This window comes from Budorcas taxicolor, chromosome 8 (assembly GCF_023091745.1).
Source record: "Budorcas taxicolor isolate Tak-1 chromosome 8, Takin1.1, whole genome shotgun sequence".
In the NCBI taxonomy this organism is placed as follows: Eukaryota; Metazoa; Chordata; class Mammalia; order Artiodactyla; family Bovidae; genus Budorcas; species Budorcas taxicolor.
In genome coordinates this window covers 41,989,516-42,016,330 of record NC_068917.1, presented here as the reverse complement: position 1 = coordinate 42,016,330, position 26,815 = coordinate 41,989,516, and the positions used below count along the sequence as shown (strand labels likewise).

Sequence of the window (26,815 nt, the reverse complement as noted above, 5' to 3'; positions counted from 1 at the left end):
ATTTGGAAGTTTGCTTTTGCTTTTCTTTTCCCTATAAATAATTTCCAGTAATCTATTTCAGATTAACCACAGAAACAGAAAATATGCCTGTATTTTGAAATTCATTTAGATACTATTTTTCTCCACAATTGTGAGTCTATAAAAGCTACAGTGCAGACTGTGTGTGTCACTTGACTCATCTAAGACTAATGATACAGCTGACCCTTGACAACATGGGTTTGAACTACAGGTCCAATTATACAGGGGTTTTTCATTGAATGGATATCACAGTACTACATGATCCATAGTTGAATCCACAGAGACAAAACCTTGTATACAGGGGTGTGATGATGCACATTTTCAACAGTGCAGAGGTCAGCACTCCTAACCCGTGTTGTTCAAGGGTCAGCTCTATGGTTCTTACGAAGTCCAGGAGAAGCACTGGCTCCAGTGTCCATGCATGTGACAGCATGGTGCCGTTCAGCTCTGGCTGTAACCCTGCTGTCTGTGTAGGCCCAGTTTTTGAGGAAATAGGAGCACGATTCAGAATGCACACTGTATATATCGGACAAGCAGCTTTATGCTCTTTCTGTTCAGGCAGATTTGAGTGCCACTGTTTTGTTTGTTTCACTATGGCTCTTTTAGCCCAACTTACTAAAGACAAAAAGTGTCTAACTTTTTACATTTTTAATGGAAAAAAGCTAGCAGAATTTACCATTGCTCTCGCCAAACTCTTCCACTGCTGGAGCCAACAGCCATCTTCCTCAACATGAAAAGTACCTCTGAGTCCTAGAGCTGCTGTTGTGCAGGACCTAAACACCAACAGCTAGAAGGACACTCCAGTGCAAGCCACAGCCTCGAGTCTCAGGAAAGCCAGCTCTGCCAGACACAGTAAGTTACTGAGAAACTAACCTGTTCAACTGGCTAGAAAACAAGGACCCAGTGCATCAATAATATGCCCTGAAGGATTAACTCTGGATAACAATATTCTGTTCATTCCTTTAAGAATCAAAATAAAATGTCCAGCCACTCCCACTCTCCTCCCACCCCCAGAACAGCCAGCATGGGGCACCTCAGCGCTCTGAGAAGGGAAGTTCATGTCCTGTACTTCCACAGACAGTATTCTAAACCAGAAGAGCCTGGAAACCCCAAAAGGAAGCAGGTATTGAAAACCACCTCAGAAAAGCATCCCAACGATGGATCTTAGTGACCACGTGTCTGAAGGACAGGAGCCACCATTTCAATACAGGTTTCCACATCAGAGTACTAGGGCCTTATAGCCACCAAGCACACTCTAAAGGCTGCCCACAAGGCTGCCCAGAGAAGCACAGCTCCCAGCACAGGCTGGGGCCTCAGAAGCCTGTCTTCATCTCAAATTTCTTATGACTGATCATTAATTCCTGTGATACTTTACCTACCATCTACTGACACAAAAAACAATGGTCTTGGGCTTTAACTGGAAATGTCATTTGTATCATTAACAAGGGATTTACAGTACTTTCTGCATCTTTCATGATCCTAAGGGTTCAACTATTAAAACTGGTTTGCTGGCTTTTGTTCTTAAGGTCATATAAAATGACGTGTGTGTGTAGTACCCATGTGTGCTTACGTGCCAGAAAACTGGTATTTTCAAGTGTCAAAAGGGCCATGCACTCTACTCCACAGTGTAACCATTATAGATCATGCTCAGCCCTGAAGAGTGTTAGCCCACAAAGTTCTTAGAACATACGCTCGTTAAAATTCACTGACTTACATACAACTGTCCATGCAACATAAGGAGAAACTGTGCCACATGGAGTATCCCACTGGATATGTACTTAGAGCTCATCCACAAGATTAAAATACAAAGAGATTGTAGGTGCACACCCAGGCAGAGGGAAATGTCCAATCTGGGAACTTCTCTCTCAGAGCATCCAGCTGGGAGGATCTGTCTTCCCCAGAAAAATAGTGGGCAGCAATAGCCACAGTGACCATTCCTTCAGGCTGTTCTTCCAAGACCTACAGGAGAAAGTTAATTAGTTCTCTAGCTCTAAGGAGACAGAACACTGACTGATCCCAAGGGTCTTGCCACATACCACCCTGGGAACCTGATCAGTGATAGCAGCGATGATGGGAGCGTCGCACCTGTACTTCTATCCAGAAGTGCCATGTGGAGGCCTGGAGTCCATGGGAATAAAAGACAAAGTAGTCCCCTCCTTTACTTGTGACTGGGGTGCCGTTGCCGAGAGACCACTGAGAAAGCGTAGCCCCTTTGTGGGTTCGAACATAGAATGACATATGGCTTGGTCCTGTAGGATAAAAGGAAGAACAGTTGAAACAACCTTCAAGAAAAGCAACCCAAACCAGACTACGAAGTTCATGCTTCACTAGCAATAAAGACACTCAGTACAAACCTAGTGGAGGACTTTCAGTCTGGATGTTCATTATGAATCAACAAGGTAAGCAATGAGGTGCAGAAAAAGCACAGAGTTCATAATAAGAAAACTTGTGTTTACACCTTGGCCCAGGCATTTAAACATACAAGAACCTACCTATCACTCAGAAGCCCTTCTTCAGAAATCTAGAGAATAACTGCAAAAACCAGAGCAAAAGAGCACTGAGGATTTTAGCGTATCCACATACATTGTATTAAGACAAATATTAATGTGAAAGTGGAAGACTAATGTGCAAATGCTGCCTGTAACAAACACAGAGGGAAAGGGGAAAGCAGATAAATCTGTTTTGTTGGCTTTGCGCTTTAAAAAAGTTTCTGGCACTTAAGATTTATATTTTTGTTTTGATCACCTATTTAATTTTTTGCTATTTGTATGCCAGTTTTTGTGGTATTCTTATCAGCTTATACATCATAAAAAAAAAGAACACAAATACAGCAAGTAAAACAAGTAATTATAAATACTGTGAGGCAGTTGCGACTGCAAGTATTGGTCATAAAAATAAATGTGAATAGACACAACCCAGCTACTAAAAGAAAAATGTAGCTTACAAAACTAGACCTAACCACACTGTATCCCAAGATATTCAGAAAGGGTAAAAATAAAGAACAAAGGTTATTTCAGGCAAGTGGACAGAATCTTTAAAAGATAAGGAAATATTACAGATGAAATCAATGAAATAGACAATAGAACAAACCGACCTAGTAATCAAAAATCTGTTTTGTTTTTTTATACTTTTAACAAGACGATCACTCGGTAACCTGACTGGAAAAGAGCAGAGCAAACACTAATATATGCAAAGATAAATAAGAGCTGATTCATGTCAGTGTATGACAAAACCACTACAATCCTGTAAATAGCCTCCAATTAAAATAATTTTTTTAAACCTACCAATAATAGAATTAAAAATGACACAACCAACAACAAAAAAAAGAAGAAATGTTAAAAATCACTACATAATCACTATTATTTCCGTAAATTTGAAAACCTGAATGAAATGGGTACATTGCTAGGAAAATACAGGATATCAAAATTGAACACAGAGATAATAAAGCTAAAACAGGCCAATCTCTCTAGAAAAAGAAACCACTCTAAGAAAAAAGCACCTGGCACAAGGCGTCTCAGGAATTCCAGCCAACTTTTCAACAGAACAGTTCTAATGCCCCATAAACTACTGCAAGACAGGAAAAGTAAGGAAAACTTACCAACTGTTTTATGATCTGTAACAGTCACGGTGTGTTTACATTTATAATGTATACCTAAATTGTTAAAAACAGTACCAAAAACACCCCAAACCAGTATCATGCATCACATTAAGAAAATACATGATAACCTAATATACCATGAGAGAAAAATTCGATGATTATTTTTATAGATGCTAAAAAAGATTTTCACAAAATTAAAACCTATCCTTTATTAAAAAACATTGAAGGAATGTTAAGTTCTGAATGCTTGTTTAACATGATAAAAAATATACACTCTTTTAGTCCTAAAGTCAATATCTTACATAACAGGAAAACACTAGAGACTGTGGTTCTGATGCCAAGAACTAGGCAAGGATGCTTACTATCTACACAACTGTTGTATATTAGAAGTACAGGATATACTGTTTATATACAGACCAGAGGCATACGAGTTGGTAAAGAAATACTGTATTTACACATGGTATACAGTAGTTGACAAACTATACCTGAGGTCTGCGTTAGTATGGCTCTTGGGCTAAGAATGGGTTTTTCGCTTTTAAAGAGTGGCTAGCAAAAAAGGAAAGAATCTATAACAGAGACATATGGCAAAGCCTACAGTATTTACTATCTAACCCTTTAAATTTTGGCGGTTCTTGGTATACCTGGAGAACATTAGTATCAATGATTAAAAAATATTAAAAGATTCAGTAAGATAGCAAGATGGATAGGGTGATTCAACATTACAGTGTCAGTTCTTATAAATTTTATAATATTTTATATTATAATATATATATATAATTTTATATTAGAGAATACTAAAGTTCTAAATACTAAAATTAATAAGCATGTAAAGAATGGCAAGGAAAACAGTCAAAACCAAAAACTACAAAGGATCTTCACTCTCCTAATCATTAAATGATTAAGCTTCTATAATTTAAGAAATGTGGTAACTGGTACACAAACAGACCCTCATACCACCAATTTTCTTTTTAATGATTTCTTAACCTTTGTAATCACAAAACACAGGTCAGTAGATGTGCAATCTGCCTGTCAGGGACCTGATTTTTATTGGAATTCTCCAAATTGTACAGGAAGGAGAGAGATTTAAATTTTTCTGTGCTTCCTTTTTACAGGCTAGCATTTAAATAAAAATCAATTTATTGGCATGAACAAGAAAACCAGTTGGTACAAAATGAGTTTATTCCTAATTAAATTGTTAAAGCCTAGAAAAAGGAAGTATTCACCTAAGAGGTGTCAGCTAGAGCCCTTATCTCTCACAAGTGCTTCATCCCACTGCTTAACAACCAAATCTTACTATTTCACTACTACCATCTTGTGTCCTCCAGCTTCCCTTATCTACTAGATTTTCAAGTCCCTTCTGTGTTAAAACTGAATGAACTATGCCTTCACACAATAAATGCAGTTACTTTTCATGACTGATATGATGGCCACTGGTCACCAAAAAATACAAAACCCAACAGACTATGTGCAGAAGAGAAAGTTCAGAAGAAAGTGGGCAAAGTTGTGAGGGATAGAGAGTCAAAATTTTGACAAGAGCACCGAAGTGACTCAGTAAGCAGAGTCTTCAACAGATGGTGCTGGAACTGAATATTTGTAAGGGAAAAGGACCTTTACCTCTACCTCAAGCCATATACAAAAATTAATTCAAGGTGGATCCTAAGCCTAAACATAAAAATTTTAAGCTGTAAAGTTTCTAGAAGAAAACAAAGTCTATCTTCATAATGTCTGGGTAGACAAGCTTTTTTGGAAGACACATAAAGCATTAATCCTAAAAGAAAAGCATGATAAGATAGAAGTCCCATCAGAAGACATCAGTAAGAAAATGAATGGGCAAGAAAATCTGGTAACACTGTCTCTAATAAAAGATTGTGTCTAGAATATATAAACTCCTCTAAGACAATAAGCCCAGTTTTTAAAAGGGAAAAAGACATGAGGAAACAAAGCATATGAATGGCCAATAAGCACTTCAAAAAGTGTTCCACATCTTAATTATAAGAGGAATTCAAGAGATACTATAAGGAATGATAGGATAAGGAACACCTATGAGGAATGATAAAATGAAAAAACAAAGGAAGAACCAGCAAATTCAGGAAGAATGAAAAGCAACTGGAATTACTGTATACTGGTAGAGAAAAATGGAAACAACATTTTTAGAAAGTTAAACATAAGTCTATCCTATGAACTAAACAATTCCACTACTAGATATTTATCTACAAGAGGTGGAAAACATATTCCCAAAAAGCTTTTCATAAGAATGTTTGTAACAGCTTTATCCACCTTAGCCCCAAACTGGAAAGAGCCCAGGTATCCATCAATAGGAGAGTGATAAGCCACGAGACAGTCTGACTACTGACTGATACACTGACTACTAGTCAGCAATGAAAAGGAACAAAATATTGACAACTTAAAAACACCACAGCTCAATCTGAAATACATTATGCTTAACTGACCAGACACTATTTCATACTGGATGATTCCATGTGTATATATGAAATTAAAGAACAGGCAAATCAAATCTCTTAATGCAGAAATCAGAAAGGTGCTGCTCAGGGGGACTAGAATGTAATGGAACTTTATGGGGTGATGGAAATATTTGTGTTTTGATAGGGGGTTATGTATGATTTTATCAAAACTAATGGAACTGTAAGATCTGGACATGTCAATGTATGTAAATTAGGCCTTATAATAGAAATATATTTTATATTTATATATGAATGAATAAAAATAAGCAAGAGGGAAAGTTATGTTTGAAAATACTTTTCACTCAAAGATTTGGACACGACTGAGCGACTTCACTTTCACTTTTCACTTTCATGCATTGGAGAAGGAAATGGCAACCCACTCCAGTGTTCTTGCCTGGAGAATCCCAGGGACGGCGGAGCCTGGTGGGCTGCTGTCTATGGGGTCGCAGATAGTCGGACACGACTGAAGTGACTTAGGAGTAGCAGCAGACAAACAGGATATGTAGAAAAAGTTAATTATTTTACAGAACTGGCTCATGTGACTGTACAGGCTGGCAAATCCAAACCTGCAGGAGGTGCAGGCAGGCTGGAGACTCAGGGAAGAATTAGAATCCCCAGGACTTGCTGGCAAAACTCCCCCTCCTTGAAGGAGGCAAGTCTTTTTTTTTTTAAGGCTGTCAGCTGATTGAACAAAGCCCACCATGGTTATGGAGAACAGCCTGCTTTACTCAAAATTTACTGATTTAAATTAAATGTCAATCCTATCCAAAAAATACCTTCACTAGAAATAACAAACATGGTTTTCCCTTGTATCTGAATACCATCTTTAAAAAAAATTGCCAAATGTAACTCAACAAATTGAGTGCCCATTAGGCGGTAGTAATATTTACTGGGCACAGAGACTAGAAAGAAAAATAAAAACACATCCATATCTGCCTCCCTTGAATGCTAGTGGAAAATCAGATATGAACTAAATAACCATGATACAAGGAGGTCAGTGCTACAATCGAGATACGTACAAAAGGCACAAAATAGATAGCAGTTGCTCAGTCTGTTAGAGACAATGAAAGAAAGGTCTGAATAATACTGACATTTTGCCAAGAGAAGAAACAGAGTTCCAGAGAGAGAGAGAAACAAGAAAACATCACTCTCACCAAGAGGGAGTGCATGATGATGGAAATGAGCACTTGGATGCAGCTAAGGAGTGCATAAGGGAAGTTCTGAAAAAGCTGAAATAGGTACATAAGCCAGATTACCAAAGACCAAACATGCTCTCTCCCAAAAAACTGGAGTGCGTTCTGCAGCAACAGGAAATCACAGAAAAGCTCTTTTACTTAGGGAAGTGACATGATCAAGTATACTTTTGCAAAATAATATTAGAGAGAAGACTTCAGACCACCATTTGAGAAACTCAAGGACCTGACTACTAGTTCTAAACATGGTAAATATACCAAGAAAGGTAAACAAACTGTCTGCTAATGCCAGGCCAAATGCTCTTGCGATCTACCTGACAACAAATATCTGACAATGAAAGTTTTAAAATAAGGCTCCTTAAAAATTATTGCTTCAATTACTTTTAGAAACACTGTAAGCACTCAAGTTGCTGATCAAAAATAAGTCTGAGGAGGAAAAAAATCCCACATGTAACATTAAAAAGCTTAAGAAGTGAAAGAGAGAGAAAAGTATCTGACTTATTCACTGCTTCAGAGGTCAACTTGAGATACTATTTTATAAAATGTCCCTACTACCCATGAAGCAGTATAGTGTTACTTGAAAGTTAACTTATTGAAAGCTTGAAACCACTGAAAGTAATGTTTAACAAGTATAATTAAAATGCTAATATATCAATACAAAATTTAGGCTTAAAGTAGGGAAAACCACTAGGTAATTCAGGTATGACCTAAATCAAATCACTTATGATGATACAGTGGAAGTGACGAATAGATCAATGGGATTATATTTGGTAGAGAATGTGCCTGAAGAACTATGAGTGGAAATTAGTAACACTGTACAGGGGGCAGTGACCAAAACCATCCCTAAGAAAAATGCAAGGCAAAATGGTTGTCTGAGAAGGCTTTACAAATAGCTTAGGAAAGGAGAGAAATGAAAGGCAAGGCAGAAAGGGAAAGATTCATCCAACTGAATGTAGAGTTCCAGAGAACAGCAAGGAGAGATAAGAAGGCCTAAAATGAACAATGCAAAGAAGTAGAGGAAAACAATAAAATGGGAAAGACCAGAGCTCTCTTCAAGAAAATTAGAGACATCATGGGAACACTTCAGACAAAGATGGGCACAATAAAGGACAGAAATGCTAAGGACGTAACAGAAGCAGAAGAGATTAAGAAGACATGGCAAGAATACATTGGTGAACTGTACAAAAAAGGTCTTCATGACCCATCGTGGTCACTCACCTAGAGCCAAACATCCTAGAGTATAAAGTCAGTGGGCCTTAGGAAGCATTACTACAAAGTTACTGCAGGTGATAGAATTGCAGCTGGGCTATTTAAAACCCTAAAAGATGATACTGTTAAAATGCTGCACTCAATATGTCAGCAAATTTGGAAAACTCCCTGGTGGCTCAGACAGTAAAGAATCTGCCTGCAATGCAGGAAACCTGGGTTCAATTCCCGGGTCAGGAAGATCCCCTGGAGAAGGGAATGGCTACCCACTCCAGTATTCTTGCCTGGAGAATTCCACGGACAGAGGAGCCTGGCACACTACAGTCCATGGAGATGCAAAGAGTTAGACACGACTGAGTGACACTTTCACTTTCAGCAGCGGCCACAGGACTGGGAAAGGTCAGTTTTCATTCCAGTCCTAAAGAAAAAAATGCCAAAGAATGCTTAAACTATCACACAGTTGTGTACATTTCTCATGGTAGCTAGGTTATGCTCAAAATCCTTCAAGCTAATCTTCAGCAGTATGTGAACCAGGAATTTCCAGATGTACAAGCTGGGTTTAGAAAAGGCAGAGGAACCAGAGATCAAATTGCCAACATTCATTGGATCATGGAGAAAGCAAGGGATTTCCAGAAAAATTTCTGCTTCATTGACTACACTAAAGCCTTGACTGGGTGGATCACAACAAACTGTGGAATATTCTTAAAGAGATGGGAGTACCAGACCACCTTAGAACCAACGGTTAGAACCAGACATGGAACAACTGACTGGTTCAAAATAGTGAAGAGAGTACAACATAGCTGTATATTGTCATCCTGCTTATTTAACGTATATGCCGAGTATATCATGTGAAATGCCAGGGTGGATGAATCACAAGGTGGAGTCAAGATTGCTGGGAGTTATATTAACAACCTCAGGTACATAGTTAACAGTCTAATGGCAGAAAGTGAAGAGGAACTAAAGAGCCTCTTGAGGAAGGTAAAAGATGAGTGAAAAAGCTGGCTTGAAACTCAATTCAAAAAACTAAGATGATGACATCTAGTCCTATCACTTCATGGCAAAGAGAAGGGGAAAAGGTTGAAGCAGTGACAGATTTTATTTTCTTGGGCTCCAAAATCACTGTGGACGGTGACTGCAGCCATGAAACTAAATGATGCGTGCTCACTGGAAGGAAAGCTATGACAAACCTAGACAGTGTATTGAAAAACAAAGACATCGCTTTGCTGACAAAAGTTCGTATAGTCAAAGCTAAGGTTTTTCTAGTAGCATGTAAGGATGTGAAAATTGGACCATAGAGAAGGCTGAGTGCTGAAGAATTGCTTCTTTTGAATTGTGCTGGAGAAGACTCTTGAGAGTCCCTTGGACAGTAAGGAGATCAAACCAGTCAATCCTAAAGGAAATCAACCCTGACTGTTCATTGGAAGGACTGATGCTGAAGCTCCAATACTTTGGCCACTTGTTGTGAAGAGCCCACTCATAGGAAGAGACCCTGATGCTGGGAAAGACTGAAGGCAAAAGAGAAGGGGGCAAAGGATGAGATGGTTAGATAGCATCACCAGTTCAATGAACATGAATTTAAGCAGACTCTGGGAACTAGCTGAAAAACACCACCATCAAAAACATTCATAGTACTTCAACACCAGAATACACCTTCAAGCTCACATGAAACATTCACCAAGAGACCATATCTTGCACCATAAAACACACTTCAATAAATTTAGAACAGAAATACAAAGTATGCTCTTAGACCCCAATGAAATTATGCTAGAAATCGATACTGAAAAACAAATGTTAACAAAGTAAAGTGAACCAGCATTTTAATTTATGAGATGCACCAAAATAGTGTTTAGTGGGAAAAGTACAGCACTGAAAGCATACATTAGAAAAGATGATCTAAAATCAATACTCTAAAGCTTCCACTTTAATAAACTGGATTTAATCTACTCTTCTTTTTCTAAACTAAGTAGAAAAAATAAGTAATTAAAAACAGCAGAAATTCATAAAATTGTAATAGGAAGTCAAGACCAGTTCTTTGAAAAGATCAGTAAAACCAATAAGGCTCTAGCTAGGCTAAGAAAAAAAGAAGACACAGATTACTAATCTCAGAAGTCAAATAGGTGACAACACTACAGGATGAGCCCGTGGACAGTAAAAGAATAATGAATATTAGGAACACTGTAGGCACCAAAATTTGATAACCCAAATGAAATAGACCAATTCCTTCAAAGACACAACCTGCCAATACACACACAAGAAAAAACAGGATCTGAAAGTCTCTTCTTAAATGAAATTGAATGATTAACAACCTTCCAAAACAGAAAGAACCAGGCCCAGATCAGTTCACTAGTGAATTCTACCAAATATTTAAGGAAGAAATTATACAAATTCTCTTCCATTTCTTCCAGAAGATAGGAACAAAAGGAATAATTTCTAATTAATTTTGAGGCCAGCATCACCCTCATACCAGAACCACACAAAAACATTACAGGAAAACCTAAAGATCAGTATTCCTTCATAAACACAGATGTAAAAATCCTCAACACAATATTAGAAAATCAAATCCAACAATGTATAAGAATTATACACTACAACCAAGTGGAATTTATTCCAGGTATACAAGATTGGTTCAACATTTAAAAATCAAGTAATATAACCCATCACATAAACAGGGTAAAAGAAAAACCACAAGGTCGTATCAAAAGACAGAAAAATATTTGATAAAATCCAACATTCATTTACAATAGAAACTAGCAGCAAACTAAAAACAGATAGGAACTTCCTCAACCTGATAAAGAACATCCACAGAAAATATACTCAGCTAATATCATCCTCAGCAGGTAAGAAAGCTTTCTCATTAAGGTCAGGAACAAGGCAAGGATGACCTCCTCTTACCACTCAGTTTCAAAATCAAACTAGGAAGTCCTAGCTAATGCCACGAGATAAGGAAATATAAAGTATAAAGACTGGGAAGAAAGAAACAAAACTGCCTTTGTAAATGACATGATCATCTATGTAGAAAATCAGAAAGAATCAACCAAAGAAATCCTGGAACTAACAGTCATAGCAAGGTTACAGGATACAAGGTTAATACACAGAAGTCAGTTGCTTTCCTATATACCATCAGTGAGCAATACTATTTACATTAGCATCTCAAAAATTACATACTGAGGTATAAATCTCACAAGATATGTACAAAATCTATATGAGCAAAAGTGTGAAACTACAAAAATAAGATATAAATAAATGGAGAGATTCCATGTCATGGATCGGAAGAGTCAATAATGATGTCATTTTCCCGAACTTGATCCATAGGTTCAATGCCATTCCAATCAAAATCACAAAAAGCTATTTTGTGCAAAACCAATACAGTATTGTAAAGTAAAATTTTTTTTAAAAAAGCTATTTTGTGGGTATTGCCAAATTGATACATGGAGAGACAAAAGACAGGCAATAAGCAGTATACTGAAGAAAAGTAAAGTCGAGACACTGACATTACTCAACTTCAAGAAATACTATAAAGCTACAGAAATCAAGACAGTGCAGTAAATGGAGAAAGAATAGAGAAACAGATGAGTAGAACAAAATAGAGCCCAAAATAGTCCCACACAAATACAGTCAACTGATCTTCGGCAAAGGCAACTCAGTGGAGACAGGACAGTCTTCAACAAATGGTACTGGAACAGATGCAAAAAAATCAATCTAGACACAGACTGTACACCTTTCACAAAAATTAGTTCCAAACATATCACAGACATAAGTGTAAAAAGCAGAATTTTAAAACTTCTGGAAGGTAACATCAGAGAGAATTTAAAGACCTTGGGTTTGGCAATGATTTTTAGGTACAACACCAAAAGTGCATGCCATTAAAAAAAAGTAAGTTGGACTTCAGTAATTTAAAACACTTATGCTCTATGAAAAACCCTTGTTAAGATATGAAAATACAAACTGGGAGAAAATATTAGCAAAATGCATGATAAAGGACTTGTACCCGTATATAAAGAACTCTTAAATCTCAACAATAAATTAATAAATGGACAAAAGATCAGAATAGACACCTCACCAAAGAAGTTATACACATGGCAAATAAGTATGAAAAGATGCTAACAACATATGTCATTAGGGAATGACAAAAGAGTAACGAGATACCACTACACATCTATAAGAATCGCTAAACTCCAAAACACTAACAGCACCAATGCTGGTGAGAATGCAGAGCAACAGGAACTCAAATTCCTTGCTGGCAGGAGTTCATACTTCGGAAAACACTTCAGCAGCTTCTTAGAAAGGTAAATAGAGGCGTATTGTACAGTCCAGCGATTGCACTCCTAGATCTTTATCCAAATGAGTTGAAAACTTATTCTACACAAAAATTTGCACACAAGTGTTTATAGCAGCTTTATTCAGAATTGCCAAAAACTGTAAACCACCAAGATATTCTTCAACAGATCAGCAGATAAACTGTGGTACATTCACAGCAATAAAAAGAAATAAGCTATCAAGCCATGAAAAGACATAAAAGCACCTTAAATGCAAATTACTAAATAAGCCAATCTGGAAAGGGTACCAAGTAAAATTCCACGCTATATGATATTCCGGAAAAGGCAAAACAATGGACACGGTAAAAGGTCAGTGGTTGCCAGAGGGCGTGAGCAGAGAGATCACCGAGGGGACTTGAGGGCGGTGAATCTATGCTGTATGATATTGTAATAATACATGACAATATGCATTTGTCACAACCCACAGAACTGAGCAGCACAAAGAATAAGGACTTTTGTTATTAATAACGTATCAATGTTGGCTTATCCGTGATATGTTCCACACTTAATGCAAAAGGAGAATAATAAGGGAAGCTGGAGGGTGGGGGAGGGCAGACATGGGAAATGTTTGTACTTTCTGCTCAAATTTTTCTGTAAACTTTTTCTAAACTGCTCTAAAAAATAAAGTATTTTATTTTAAAAATCATAACCAGCTTTAATTGCTTTTAAAAATGCTAAGTTCTTCCTAAGTTGCTGGTCACTATTATAAATTTGAGGAAAAAAATATATGTGCGTATTGAAATTTTTAAGAAGGGAAAGAAGAAAAAAACTATTTGACTTACCTGTTGCTTCAAAGGTCAGCTTTATGGAATCCCAGGGTGTTTGTTCTTTGGATACAAGTCTGAAATGAGCAGGTTCTCTTGGAGAAACTTCTGGGGCAGGAAGATACCAGTTTTTCCTATTTGGAAAGGTAACTTCAATATTTAGGTTGCTTTATTGATTAACTTATAACTCATGGACACGCTCAGAATATAAAAAAACACATAAAATCTGATGGAAATAATGATAAACAATGTGAGTTTCTCTGAAGCCCAGGTTATTATGTAGTAAAACCTTCCTGAAGTTAAGAACAAGGATCCCAGGTGATCTGAGTTCCATTACCCATACTATTTCTTCTCCTCCATTCCTTCACTGCCAAAGCATTAAACTTCCCAGAAATAAAACAATTAGAAACTGATGCTTAGCTGCTTGCTATCTGTTAGACCAGTTAAGAGGGCTACCCTTCATTCAGGTTTCTAGAGGAAAGACGTCCTAAATTTGAAAAAGCAAAATTTTGAAGAAAAAAAAACTCCTGAGTGTTTCGTCTGTAGTGATATCAGAGCTTTTGTAGTGATAAAAATAATACAACACTCAACTTCTCTGTTAACCAGTTTAAATAACAGTACTGACATAGTGATAGGAATTGAGAACACACTAACCCCCAACTTAAAGCAGAGAAGTAATGAACCAACCTGATGAGGAAGTGCACAGGAAGATACCAAGGGAAACCACAGAGGGGGGCGTTCTCCTCACAGTCAGCTCGGATGGAATCGTTGATCTCGGAAATGTGAGGTGTTATGTGAGACATGCCGGTGTAATCAAATCCATTGATCCATACTCCAGAGTCCCGTTTAACTATGTTTCCATCCAGATCATGAAATGTTCTAGTTATATGCTGAGAAGAACAAGCCTAATGAGGAAACTACTGTTTGAACTCCTTCACCCACATCCCTGTCCCACATGAACAAAATGACTAAGTGATAATACCAAGAAATGAAGAGGCTCCCGAGCAACGGGAACCCTCACGCACCACTGGCACCAACACTTCAGGAGACTGCTTAGCATTACCTCGTAAAGTTAGCATGCACATACCCTTCACGCCAGCAACTCCACTCCTGAGTGTGGACCTTAGAGAAACCTGAACAGGGTATAAGATTGTTGGTTCCGCACTGTCTGTATTAGCAAAAACTGGATACAACCCAAATGTCCATTAACAGTATAATGGACAAATAAATTAGGGTATCATCCTAGAACAGAAGTCTATTCAGCAGTGAAAAATAATGAACTACAGTGATAACAATTCAACCTGGAACACTCTGATATGCTGTTGGGCAATAAGAAGCAAAGTCACCAGAGTATTTACGATTTGGCTTTATCTATAAGAAGCTCAAAGATAGGCAAAACTTATATGTTGTTTAGAGATTCATACATATGTGGTACAGTGATGGTTAACTGCAACCTTTAAGACAGAACTTTGGAGGGTGGGAAGAGGGAGAGGAGCAGAAGAGCTGGGATTAAGGAGGGAACACAAGGGTTTTCTAAGGTGCAACTAATGATCCTTTAATTCAAGATGATTGTTTTACTATGTCTTACAAATATACTGCTATATTTGTATTCATACAAATTTTTTTGAAAACCAACTATTTCAGATTTAAAACACATGAACACTAAAACTCCTAAAAGGTCTTAAATACATTCTAAAAGAAATACACACAAACACACACACACCCCTTTCCCTTTCAGTCTATTACATGAAGCTAATTCATGTGCAAAGAAAAACAGAAATCACAGCTCACCACTAGATGACAGACTTGTGCCTAACAGAATGAAAAGGCACCTTGCTCCGTCCTGAATAGCTCTATTGACAGCAGAAACCAGCCTGAAGAATATCAAATTCGAAAAGAAACAGTACAAAGGGCAGGGGTGAACCAAAGCCCACAGGCCAAATGGCCTGCTACTATTTTTATAAATAAAGCTTTACTGGAACACGGCCACATGCATCGGCTGGTATTGTCCATGGCAGCTTTACTCTGTAAAAAACAGAGTGGCTAAAACAGAGACCACATGGCTGGCAGAGCCTAAAATATTCATTACCTGGCCCTTTATAGGAAAAGTCTGCCAAGTTCTGAAACTGGGGAAGAAGAGAACCCCAAAACAAATCAAGACAGGAGTTTTTTAAAAATAAGAGTCTAGTCTTGCCTGGAAAATCCCATGGATGGAGGAGCCTGGTAGGCTGCAGTCCATGGGGTCGCTAAGAGTCGGACACAACTGAGCAACTTCACTTTCACTTTTCACTTTCAAGCATTGGAGATGGCAACCCACTCCAGTGTTCTTGCCTGGAGAATCCCAGGGACGGGGAGCCTGGCGGGCTGCTGTCTATGGGGTCGCATAGAGTCGGACACGGCTGAAGTGACTTAGCAGCAGCAGCAGCAGCTTCTCCTAATGACTACTGATGCAACATCAGTCACGTAAAATGTATCGCTGTGTCCTACAGGTTTGTAAACAAGGAATAGTTGGCTCTTCCTCAAAATCTCCTCTCTGATATTTAAGTTCAAACATATTATTATTAACTTACTCAAGTCTCTGAATAGTAATCTAGGTTATGACTCTTGGCTTTTCTGTTTGGGCCACTCCATTCCCTCTAACAGGAAGACTGAAAATAAGAGGACTTAAGTTCAAGTTCTTTTTCCTGTTTTTCACCAGCTCTAAAAAGTTTGCAGAAAAACCTGAATCTAAGAAAGTTGTAAATCTCATTCTATTAATATCTAAGTTGTTATACTTTCGCTATCCCGTATTACCTTGAATGTTACCTAAGATCAGCCTTACTAGCATTTTAAAGAATGTGTTCCCTTTTCCAGTTGATAGGAGTTCACATTTTTACTCAGTCTGCAGACAACTTTACAGTCTGTACTTCTGACAGTTCATTACTCCATGATACATACATGCGCTCGTTTTTCTAAGTACATTTTTGTAATTTGAACAGTACTAAAAACAAACAGAGGTTTCCATTCAGTCCCTTGGGAGAAGGGTTTCTAGCTGATCAGAATGCCTATTGATGGTCAATCTTTTCCTCACTGCCTTACACAAAATAGTCAAGGTACAATTAACAGGTCAACAGTAGAAAAGTCACTTATGTGTTTTGAGCTTTACTGTTGACTAGTGAAGCTCAAAACACCATAAGCCTTTCCCTGTCCAGAATCTCAAATAGCTCACACAAAATCACTCTTACCTGAAGAAACACTCTCTTTGGCTTTGGACTGGCAGGGTTGGAGCTGTACGGGAAAAAAGTTCCACTGCAAACAAGGAGGAATGTAACTGTACATACCAAAGTTAAACTTAGCATTGTTCTTTTTGTGCTTTTGGCAAGGTAGATGAAGTTAATCTAAAAACAGAAAAACAGAAAAATTACCATTGGCAGGAAAGTGGTTTTGGTGACTTTCTAACAGGCCGATTGTAGCAGATAATGAAGGACATGTATCAGCATGTGCTAACATACTCCAGCTTCCAGTACAAAACGCACTAATTATAAGGGATTTCCATCACAAGTCTGAGTCTAAATAAATGAGGTGCCCCCATCTGCATGATGGTGGCTTCTTGTCAGGCAGCCAGACAGTACGGGGGATCAGGGAAACTTGAGACAGGGCCTCTGCTAAGTCAAGAGATCAGAGCAGGTACATCTGTCGGTCAAACCATGGCCTTATTTTATTTCTGATTCTATCAATACTCTGCAGCCAAGACTGTACAGCGGACAACTGTTTAATTGTACCAGACATCATGACATGTTTTTATTAAAGAAGTAACCTTTTATGCAAGTAAGCAGGCCTATTTCGAAACAAAACTCAAGTTCTGTTCGTGATGCTTCCATAACATGCCCAGGTGCTGCTGCTGCTGCTGCTGGATCCACCTAAACGAGCGTTTAGATTCACCTCCAAGACTGCCTGTGAGCCTGCGTTGTAAGGAAGAACTGCTGGAAAAGTAGCTCTGCACTGGAAACTTACGCAGTATCAGAAATCAACTTTTAGTTCAGTTAAAACAAACAAACTCTGAAAACTGAAACAAGCTGGGAAAATAAAAGCCATTCTGCTCTTTTCACTGCCGAGCTAACTGAAGCCAACACAAACAGCAAATCTGAACCTGGGCAGGAAAAGCAAGTGGCTCAGTCTCAAGATGGGCATCCTGAAAGTCCTAAATACATCAGTTTCTTAACTGTAATGAAATCACTGAATTAAAGTTTTGGGGGACACACAACTCATAGAATATGTCCCCAGATCTCTTAGGGGTTCTGAAGGAGCCACTCCAGGAAACAATGACCTAATCCCAGCTCCCCTTATTGGCTACCCTCCCAGGGTCAAGAAAAAGAAAAGTGAAGAACATAAAGGTGAAAATGTTTTTTTGAGATGAAAATGAAAAATTATTCATACTAAGTACTCAACTATATGAAACTAATAAAGAGATTTTATATCTACAGTGTAACACTGTGCCATCCAGAGTAATCTCCAGCAAAGGAGTATACTGGCCTTATGTTTTCACACTGGAGCCAGAAAGGAGAAAAAGTACCCAAGGATTTAGGGTAGTGAGTTAGCAAAACACCATTTGTTACCCTGTCTGTCCCTCTTCCTCCTAGGAGTCACAGTATTTAAAATGTGGCTCCTTAGCACAGTATCAAATACCCTGCCACGTAATGAGTTTCACCTCCAGTGGAAGGCTGGTTAGGTTTCGGTACAGAGTCATGTGGGTCCAGATAAAATCTCCCTGTGGTTCCTGTCATTCTCCACCTGCTGCTACCTAGAGCTGTCCTACAGCTTCCGGTTTGGCTATAGTTCCCACATCCACATTCTGTCTTCTCCAGGTTATGAGGCTCATCTTCTGCCTCTTCTGTCCACCTTCTGGAAGAGGTTTGGTAATGGTGATAAATGAAAAGGTGATCATAGGGAGAGAAGGAAGAAGAGAATGGCCTAAGTAACAACACGTCTGGACCCCACTGTCTTAACTGTCACTATCTTTGTATCTGATACAGTTCCGAAATGGGTGTGAATGAAAATGAAGAGAAGCATGAGAAGGGCCTATGGAATGTCCAGTGAGTACTGGCTTTTTCTGTTTCTCTCTGACAGGTTCCTCCTGATCCCCCTCCTATCAGTAGTCTCAGGTAATCAGTATAACCATGACGGCCCCAGCACGGGATAACTCCCAGAAGCCTGTTAACCAGTCATTTGCCAGCAATTTAATTGCTTCCTAGCAAATATATTTAATAAATCCCCATAGACTTAGAGAAAAGCCCTCAGAAGTATGCATTATGGTTAATTCTCCACTACCCAAGGAGAAAAGGCTCACTCTATTAAAAAGCCACTATCTATAACACAGGTACACACAAATAAGAGTGAAGAGAATGGTAACCCACAGCATCAAAGAGCAGCAGAGTTATCTCACATTATAATGACAATCAAATTAGAGCTTAAAATATTCCAAGAGGCACCTCCAAAAGCTTTCCTAATAAAATATAATTTAGAAGATAATAACTTTAGTTGCTTATTGTTTCAAAGATTTCCATGCTTTGGGGTCACGCCCAGTTTTCAGCGTTCATTTTGTCCCTGGTTCATATGGAACTGATCTGAAATGCCTCACACTTTGATCATCTTTTATGAGCATCAAGAGCCTTCATTCACGGAAGATGATTTACATACATTTGAGGGGTGAAGGATCCAGTTCATAACTTCGCTTACTCTAGATTAAACCTCATCTACATATGATGACACTACAAACTCCTTTAATTCTCACAACAGCCAACCTATCATGAAACACAGAGGATTTAAAGGCTTAATATTAAAACCAAGAGAAGTAAACCTTGAAGGGAACAAAGAGCACTTTAGAATCTTCCATCCATCCCTGCAAATACCAGTAAAGACTTAACCACAGTATTAATGGTAAAAAAAAAAAAAAAAAAGTTCTGTGTATAAGAATTACTCTACGGGGCTATAGACACAGTCACATACACAGCTATTTATTGGTGATTTTGGAGAAGGAAATGGCAACCCACTCCAGTATTCTTCCCTGGAAAATCCCATGGGTAGAGGAACCTGGCCAGCTACAGGCCATGGGGTCACAAGAGTCGGACACAACTTAGTGACTCAACAAGGACAAATTGTCTATTGAAGGGACTTCCACGGATGGTGCTGACCATGCATGTGGTACTCTTATCTCTGGTTCCTAGATCTTAGTCTTCACATGAGATGCCTTTTACTGTGTCAGTGTGAAAAGCTCACTGTCATCTCCATGAAGGAAAGAATTCTAGGAGTCATCACTTTTTCTGTTTTGTCCCCTAGTCTCAAGTCTCAGAGTATAACTCCTGGTATTCAATGACTATGTCTTACTCTTAGGAACTGCAATGAAAAGAACCACAGAACTGGGGAGTGCTGACACCACGCTAAGGGCAGAGCTCCGCCTGGAGCTTGCTCCAGCAGGGTGGATGTTATCCACTCTGCACCATTTCTTCCCCCACTCCCCTTGGAGAGTCCCAGGGAAGAGAAGCAGGCATGGCAAAGGCAGGACTCTCTCTCCGCGGGTGGAACACTGACAGAGCAAAATGACAAGGGCTGTAACACGTTCTCATTACTTGGTAAATGAGGCCTGCTCGGGTGTTGTAAATGTGTCACTCAAGGACACAGACTCAACTAATGACCTTGGCGGTGCCAGCAGTGAGGCAGCTGAATGACAGTGGAAAAGTCCTCATCAGAATTAGTCTCCCTTCACTAGCTCTACCAGCAGCGGTGAAACTACCACCTATTTATTAGTGCTTGCCTCTAGTCAGTAAGTTCAAAACACGTTCTCAAAATTCACCACCAAGCAATCTCTACCAGTTCTCACCTGGTATTCATTCCACACATTCACATTCAGGTGGTTTGAAAGCTATCTAAAAAGAAGTATCAGCAGAGGATTTGGGAGCATGAGGAGGCAAAAATAACAAAACCCCCCTTCTACGTTTTCTGACCACACCGAACCTACAATAGGCACCATCTCTTTGGCTTAAGAGTAGAAACAGTGTTGGCCACTCAGACGTGTCTGACTCTGCAACCCCGTGGGCTGTAGCCCGCCAGGCTCCTCTGTCCATGGGATCCTCCAGGCAAGAATACTGGAGCGGGTTGCCATTTCCTTCTCCAGAGGATCTTCCCAGCTCGGGTTGAACTCAGATCTCTTGCATTTCAGGTGGATTCTTTACAGTCTGAGAAACCAGGAAAGCTCTTCAACACTATTTCATAAGATCTAGCATGGTTAAACTCATCACATATTTATATATAAAATGAAGAAGGAAATTTAAAAAAAAACAAACAAAACTTCTTCCTTACAAAATAGGATGAGAGAATCATGGTACAACCAGCCAAAATAGACGCCAGCACAACGTCAGGTGGAATTTCCGAACCACTCCTGCCAAGGATAGGGGTAAACATCTCAAATACGGCCCAGATGAGGTACAGTGCGTACAGATATGGAATAAACATCCCCAAAAGGTAAAAGGCAATAAATTTTCCTCCAGCACCTAAAAAAAAAGAGAAAGAAAACATACATCTCTGAAATTCTCCAGTGAGATAATAGCTTTTTATAGCAACAGTGTATCTTTACACCTAACAAAAATTAGATTAGCTGATGACTTGGCCTTTTGGTACATGTTATAAAGAGGCATAAAACACTTTGAGAGGGTAAAATACAAATAAGAAAACAAAAAATGTAATATATTACCACGTGTTCATTTATGTGAGAATGATGGGTATAAGATAAACATCTGTGTGATCTTAAAACAGCAACAATTTTGAAAGCCTACCCAATAAAATCAAATAAGGAGACAAGTTTCTGGAAGCCTTAATGTATTTTAAAGCATTTCCTGTTTGTACTGCAACCAAAAATACCCTACCATGCTGCTTCAAGTCCTTTTGCACGCAAAGCTTTGTGAGCAACGGGAATGCCACCCAGACAGCACTAATAAATGCAGAGCAGAGCCCTCGGTACGTGAGAGCTGTAAGGAACCCACAGTGTACAAACAACGAGACATCAAAAAATACTTCTCCCAGATACTGGCCACTGGCATTCTGAAAGAAAGAAAATACAGACAACTCATCAAGATCTTCTATTGCAGTATAATTTCCACTGCTCAGAAAAGCTACATTTTGTCTCGAGCAGGGTCTATCCTTTAAACTATGAAGTAAACACTGACAAAGCTGCCTCCTCTCACGAAGCAATAAGTTCAAATTGCTGCACAGGAAAGGAGAATTTAACAAGTTAGGGTAAAAACATCATTACTCATATATATGCTTTCCCTCCACTGGGCTGAGAGACCTTTGGAAATGTTCTAAAGTAGAACAAAGGACTTCCCTTAAAACATTCACTTCTATAAGCTCTTTTATTCATGAAATTTTCAAAGAATGTCAAGCAAACCAGAGAAACAACCCGTATGCAGAACAGTACAAGCTGCCGCAGCGCCTCTAACAGCACGCCTCAAGAACCGCAGGACCTTCAGAGCACAGGGCCTTGGGGGCTTTGATCAACACTTGTTGAGCTTTGAAGTCTGAAAATCTGAGGATTCCTGTACAGCACCTTGAGTTCTGCAGAAGAAAGTTGCCATATGGACTTTATACATTTTAACTTCTGCACCAGTGATTCTATTAGTGTAAACACGAAAGTTATAATTTCGGTGCAGAAACACCAAAGCAGAAATAGGTATGTTTAAGCTTTTCTCTCTCGTCTGCCTTCTCATTTCTATACAGTCCAGGGCATGTTTGTTAAAAGGGCCCCTACTTCAAAAGTGCAAAAGAGTTTCAGTCACACATGTTTCATAACAAACTTAAGGTCACTTAACAAACTTCCTTGGACAATGAAAGATAGGCTATTGTTGGTAAAATATTAGATGTTCAACACTCTTAGTCAAGAGTCATGGTCTCTGAAAAGAATAAAACAGTTCTCGGGATTCAATATGAAGCCACATTCCACTCAGATAGTTATTTAAAAACAAAGACAGCAACAATGAAGACTGTAATAACTGAAGATGTTTTACACTGTTCCCACTTTGTACCAAGTTCAAACATCCCTCAAATCTAGTTCCCCTCTCCCCACCTCTATCACCCTTTCCCCCTTCCAGTCCGCTGGTAATGTATGCTGTTACCAGTGTGTTCCTGCTGAATCACAAATCTCATTCAGTACCCTACCTAGAAAGTTTAAAATGTGGCCCCAGTGATTTTTAGGGTTATGCTCTTAACCATCAACCTTATCTTCACCACACGGAACTTTTTACTGCCTGTGACCCAAACGCATCTTATACATTCTGACCTTTGCCCATCAACCAGTTCCCTGGTACATTTCTACTCAGACCACAAAAAATGCAGTTCAAATGTCACCACCCTCTTCATGAAGCCTTCCTGACTTCCACAAACAAAATTCATCTCTCCTGGCCCTACAACCCTACAGCACGGTGAACCTATCACTCTATTTCACTTTATCCCAGTGCACTGAAGTCACTGTGGTTTCCCCATCATTTCATCCCCCAGTGAGACTGTGACCTTCTCAAAGGAAAGACTACATCCCCAGTCTCTGTACCAGGCCTGAGGATGGGAACCCACTGGGCACTCAAAGACAACGTGAGACAGAAATGCACATATTACTCTTTCTACTGTGCCTTCAGCCCAAAGTTTCATAACTGGACAACTGAAATTAGAATTTTACTAAGCATTCCTGTCTTACCCTCTACTGTACCCCAGTGCCATATCAACCAGGGTGTCAGCCACACTCTGGTCACATCCCACTGCAGCAAGAATAAATACTTGAAATTGAGCCGCATCATGTAGTTCTTTTGGAAACTGAAGTCATGAAGATATAAGTATTGGCTCAACCATACACAGATGGCTAACCTCAATGAATCTTTCTTCAGTAGGGCCTGCCACACAGAAGGGCTCCTTAAACCATATCCAAACATGAACTGAACTGAGACCCAGCTTCAGGTACTGAAGACATGCAAGTGAAATATGCTGTTTATAGTCTTCCGTGTCTCCAGTCTAATCCCCAGCAGGACAAACCGAGATGAACAGGTGTGTACATGCCATACTGAAAATGATGGAAGAAAGACAGACTTTCCCTTTTATTATCTCAGGAAATCAAAACGTGTGTGGCTTGCTCTCTCACTAATTATTCAGTTTTTAGCCCTGCTCTCTCATAAACCTAATACTTAACTTTGTCTTTACCAAACAAATGTACACAGTTGAAACCATGACTACGGCTATTTCTCGAAGACAGCATATGTCATTTTGGAACTCTCTCTCCCTTCGCTTTCTCTCCTCAGCAATGTGTCATTAACCCCCAGACCACCTAGCATGCTGACAGAATCTGTATCAACAGCACAGGTTAAAAAAAAAGTAAAGAAGACTGAACATGTTCAGTGCAGCTTCAGATACAGTGCTCAGCCAGGCAGAAAAGAGTGTCAGTTCTGTGCCGGAGACTGCCTAAGCACAGGGGACCGTGAACAAAACCACCCTTGCCCTCAAGGAGCTGACAGTCCGTCGGGGAACAGAGCTTTTCAAATAAAAATAACCGGTGGTCCCAGGGAAGGCTGGTAGATTAAGGAGCATGGTTATAAAAACTGCCACTGTCAGCAGAGGCAGAAGGCATGCTAACACACCTTGGTGTCACCAACACCCCAAACACTGTTTTGCCAGCCATGTAAACTCATTTATTTAAAGTCTGCAACCCTCCGAATAAGAAATTTTCCAGAAAGTCAACATGGTTCTGGGAGTCAATTTTCCGTAACCATGCCAAACAGTTTTTGGTGTCACAAAAGGCCAAACATAAGGAACCCCACCTGAGTCTGTCTTCAATCCTTGAAGGCGGCAGAAAGAAATCAATGAAAAAGCCCAACACTTACCACATAATAAAATCTTTTCGCAAGGGTATGTATGAATATTATTTTGGCTACAGCTGCAGTTCCATACAGACAAACGGAGACATAGAAGTGGTTATACCATGAGAGGGACTGTCCAATAAGGGAGATGAACACTGCTATAATGAGAACTGTAACCAAGCTGGTAAACCAGCTTATCAGAGTGATGCCAAGTCCACAGAAGAAGTCCTTTGTGTAGGTAGCAGCTGACGGAGAGAAAAAAAGAGTAGTGATCACTGTCTTTATCAAATCAATTTCACAACCAGTTAGTAGAATTAAAGGAGCAAACATTAAAACAAAATTTACCACCATAATTGAAAATATTAAAATTTCCTAGGGGTAAGTTTTGTTTAACATTACAACAAGGAAAACAACAGTGAATAAAATTCAGGTATGAACATTTGCTGAGAGTCAGTGGGTACAAAAGACCCAAAGAGATAAGTCTTCAGGAAAAGTTCAGCTATATTCCTGACTGGGAAAGGGAGTCATCTTGATTTTTTTATCACCTCTGGAATGCTCTGTGTATTGAAATAACAGCAAAAATGGAAGGCAGAGTTACATATCAAATCTTAGCAAAAGCAACAACACGAGAAGAGAAGCAGCATGAGAAAATAACCAGTGATTAAGGGATATTTAAACCGCTGCTAAATATCTGACCTGCTAACAGCACACACTAACTTAAGACTATTAAATAGTTCAAGCAGAAGCAGACCAGTTTAACCAGAACAGGGTGCTACTGGTCCACAATGTGGACACTTTTTAAGGGGACTCTTCACTAAGTGTCAATCTTTACAAACCATTTTCTACAAGCTTTTGAAATACTTCCATGAAGTGCATAAGTACATAAAAATTGCATGCTTCACCAAGACTAAAAGTATAATGAGCATATCACTCTGATAATCATTTAGAAATTTCTTCAGTTCAGTTGCTCAGTCATATCCAACTCTGCAACCCCATGGACTGCAGCTTGCCAGACTTCCCTGTCCATCGCCAACTCCCAGAGCTTGCTCAAACTCATGTCCACTGAGTCAGTAATGCCATCCAACCGTCTATTGGATGTCGTTCCCTTCTCCTGCCTTCAGTCTTCCCCAGCATCAGGGCCTTTTCCAGTGAGTCAGTTCTTCACATCAGGTGGTTAAAGTATTAAAGTTCCAGCTTCAGCATCAGTCCTTCCAATGAATATTCAGGACTGATTTCCTTTAGGATTGACTAGTTTGGTCTCCTTGCAGTCCAAGGGACTCAAAAGAAGAATCTTCTCCAAAGCATCAATTCTTCGGCACTCAGCCTTCTTCACAGTCCAACTCTCACATCCATACATGACTACTGGAAAAACCATAGCTTTGACTAGATGGACCTTTGTCAGCAAAGGAGTGTCTCTTCTTTTTATATGATGTCTAGCTTTGTCATAGCTTTTCTTCCAAGGAGTAAGCATCTTTTAATTTCATGGCTGCAGTCACCATCTGAGTTTTTTTGGAGCCCAAGAAAATAAAGTCTGTCACTGATCCATCGTTTCCCCATCTATCTGCCATGAAGTGATGGGACCAGATGCCATGATCTTAAGTTTTTTGAATGTTGAGTTTTAAGTCAGCTTTTTCACTCTCCTCTTTCACTTTCATTAAGAGGCTCTTTAGTTCCTCTTCGCTTTCTGCCATAAGGGTGGTGTCATCTGCATATGTGAGTTTATTGATATTTCTCCCAGCAATCTTGATTCCAGCTTGTGCTTTATCCAGCCCAGCATTTCGCATGATATACTCTTCATATAAGTTAAATAAGCAAGGTGACAATATACAGCCTTGACATACTCCTTTCCCAATTTGGAACCAGTCTGTTGGTCCATGTCTGGTTCTAACTGTTGCTTCTTGATGTGCATACAGTTTTCTTAGGAGGTAGGTATGGTTGGCAGAGGTATTTCCATCTCTTGAAGAATTTTTCCACAATTTCTTGTGATCCACACAGTCAAAGGCTTTGGTGTAGTCAATAAAGCAGAAGCAGATGTTTTTCTGGAACTCTCTTGCTTTTTCTATCCAATGGATACTTACTGGCAATTTGATCTCTGGTTCCATTACCTTTTCTAAATCCAGCCTGAACATCTGGAAGTTCTCAGTTCATGTACTGTTGAAGCCTGGCTTGGAGAATTCTGAGCATTCCTCTGCTAGCGTGTGAGATGAGTGCAACTGTCCGGTAGTTTGAGCATTCTTTGGCATTGCCTTTCTTTGGGATTGGAATGAAAACTGACCTTTTCCAGTCCTGTGGCCATTGCTGAGTTTCCAAATTTCCTGGCATACTGAGTGCAGCACTTTCACAGCATCATCTTTTAGGATCTGAAATAGCTCAACTGGAATTCCATCACC

At 39.2% G+C, this 26,815-nt stretch overlaps 1 protein-coding gene across 1 annotated transcript in view; it reads right to left on the bottom strand.

Moving 5' to 3' along the window:
- Positions 1-1,433: 1,433 nt before the first annotated feature.
- The window catches only part of ERMP1 (endoplasmic reticulum metallopeptidase 1), a 58,557-nt gene continuing 33,175 nt past the window's right edge, over positions 1,434-26,815 (bottom strand). The window contains exons 8-15 of the mRNA XM_052645184.1: positions 24,450-24,670; positions 21,456-21,630; positions 20,893-21,083; positions 16,782-16,934; positions 14,245-14,447; positions 13,576-13,691; positions 2,104-2,267; positions 1,434-1,977 (exon numbers count right to left, since the gene is read on the bottom strand). Of these exons, the coding sequence (XP_052501144.1) occupies positions 1,816-1,977; positions 2,104-2,267; positions 13,576-13,691; positions 14,245-14,447; positions 16,782-16,934; positions 20,893-21,083; positions 21,456-21,630; positions 24,450-24,670 (1,385 nt within the window). The 3' untranslated portion in view covers positions 1,434-1,815. The remainder of the gene's footprint in view (positions 1,978-2,103; positions 2,268-13,575; positions 13,692-14,244; positions 14,448-16,781; positions 16,935-20,892; positions 21,084-21,455; positions 21,631-24,449; positions 24,671-26,815) is intronic.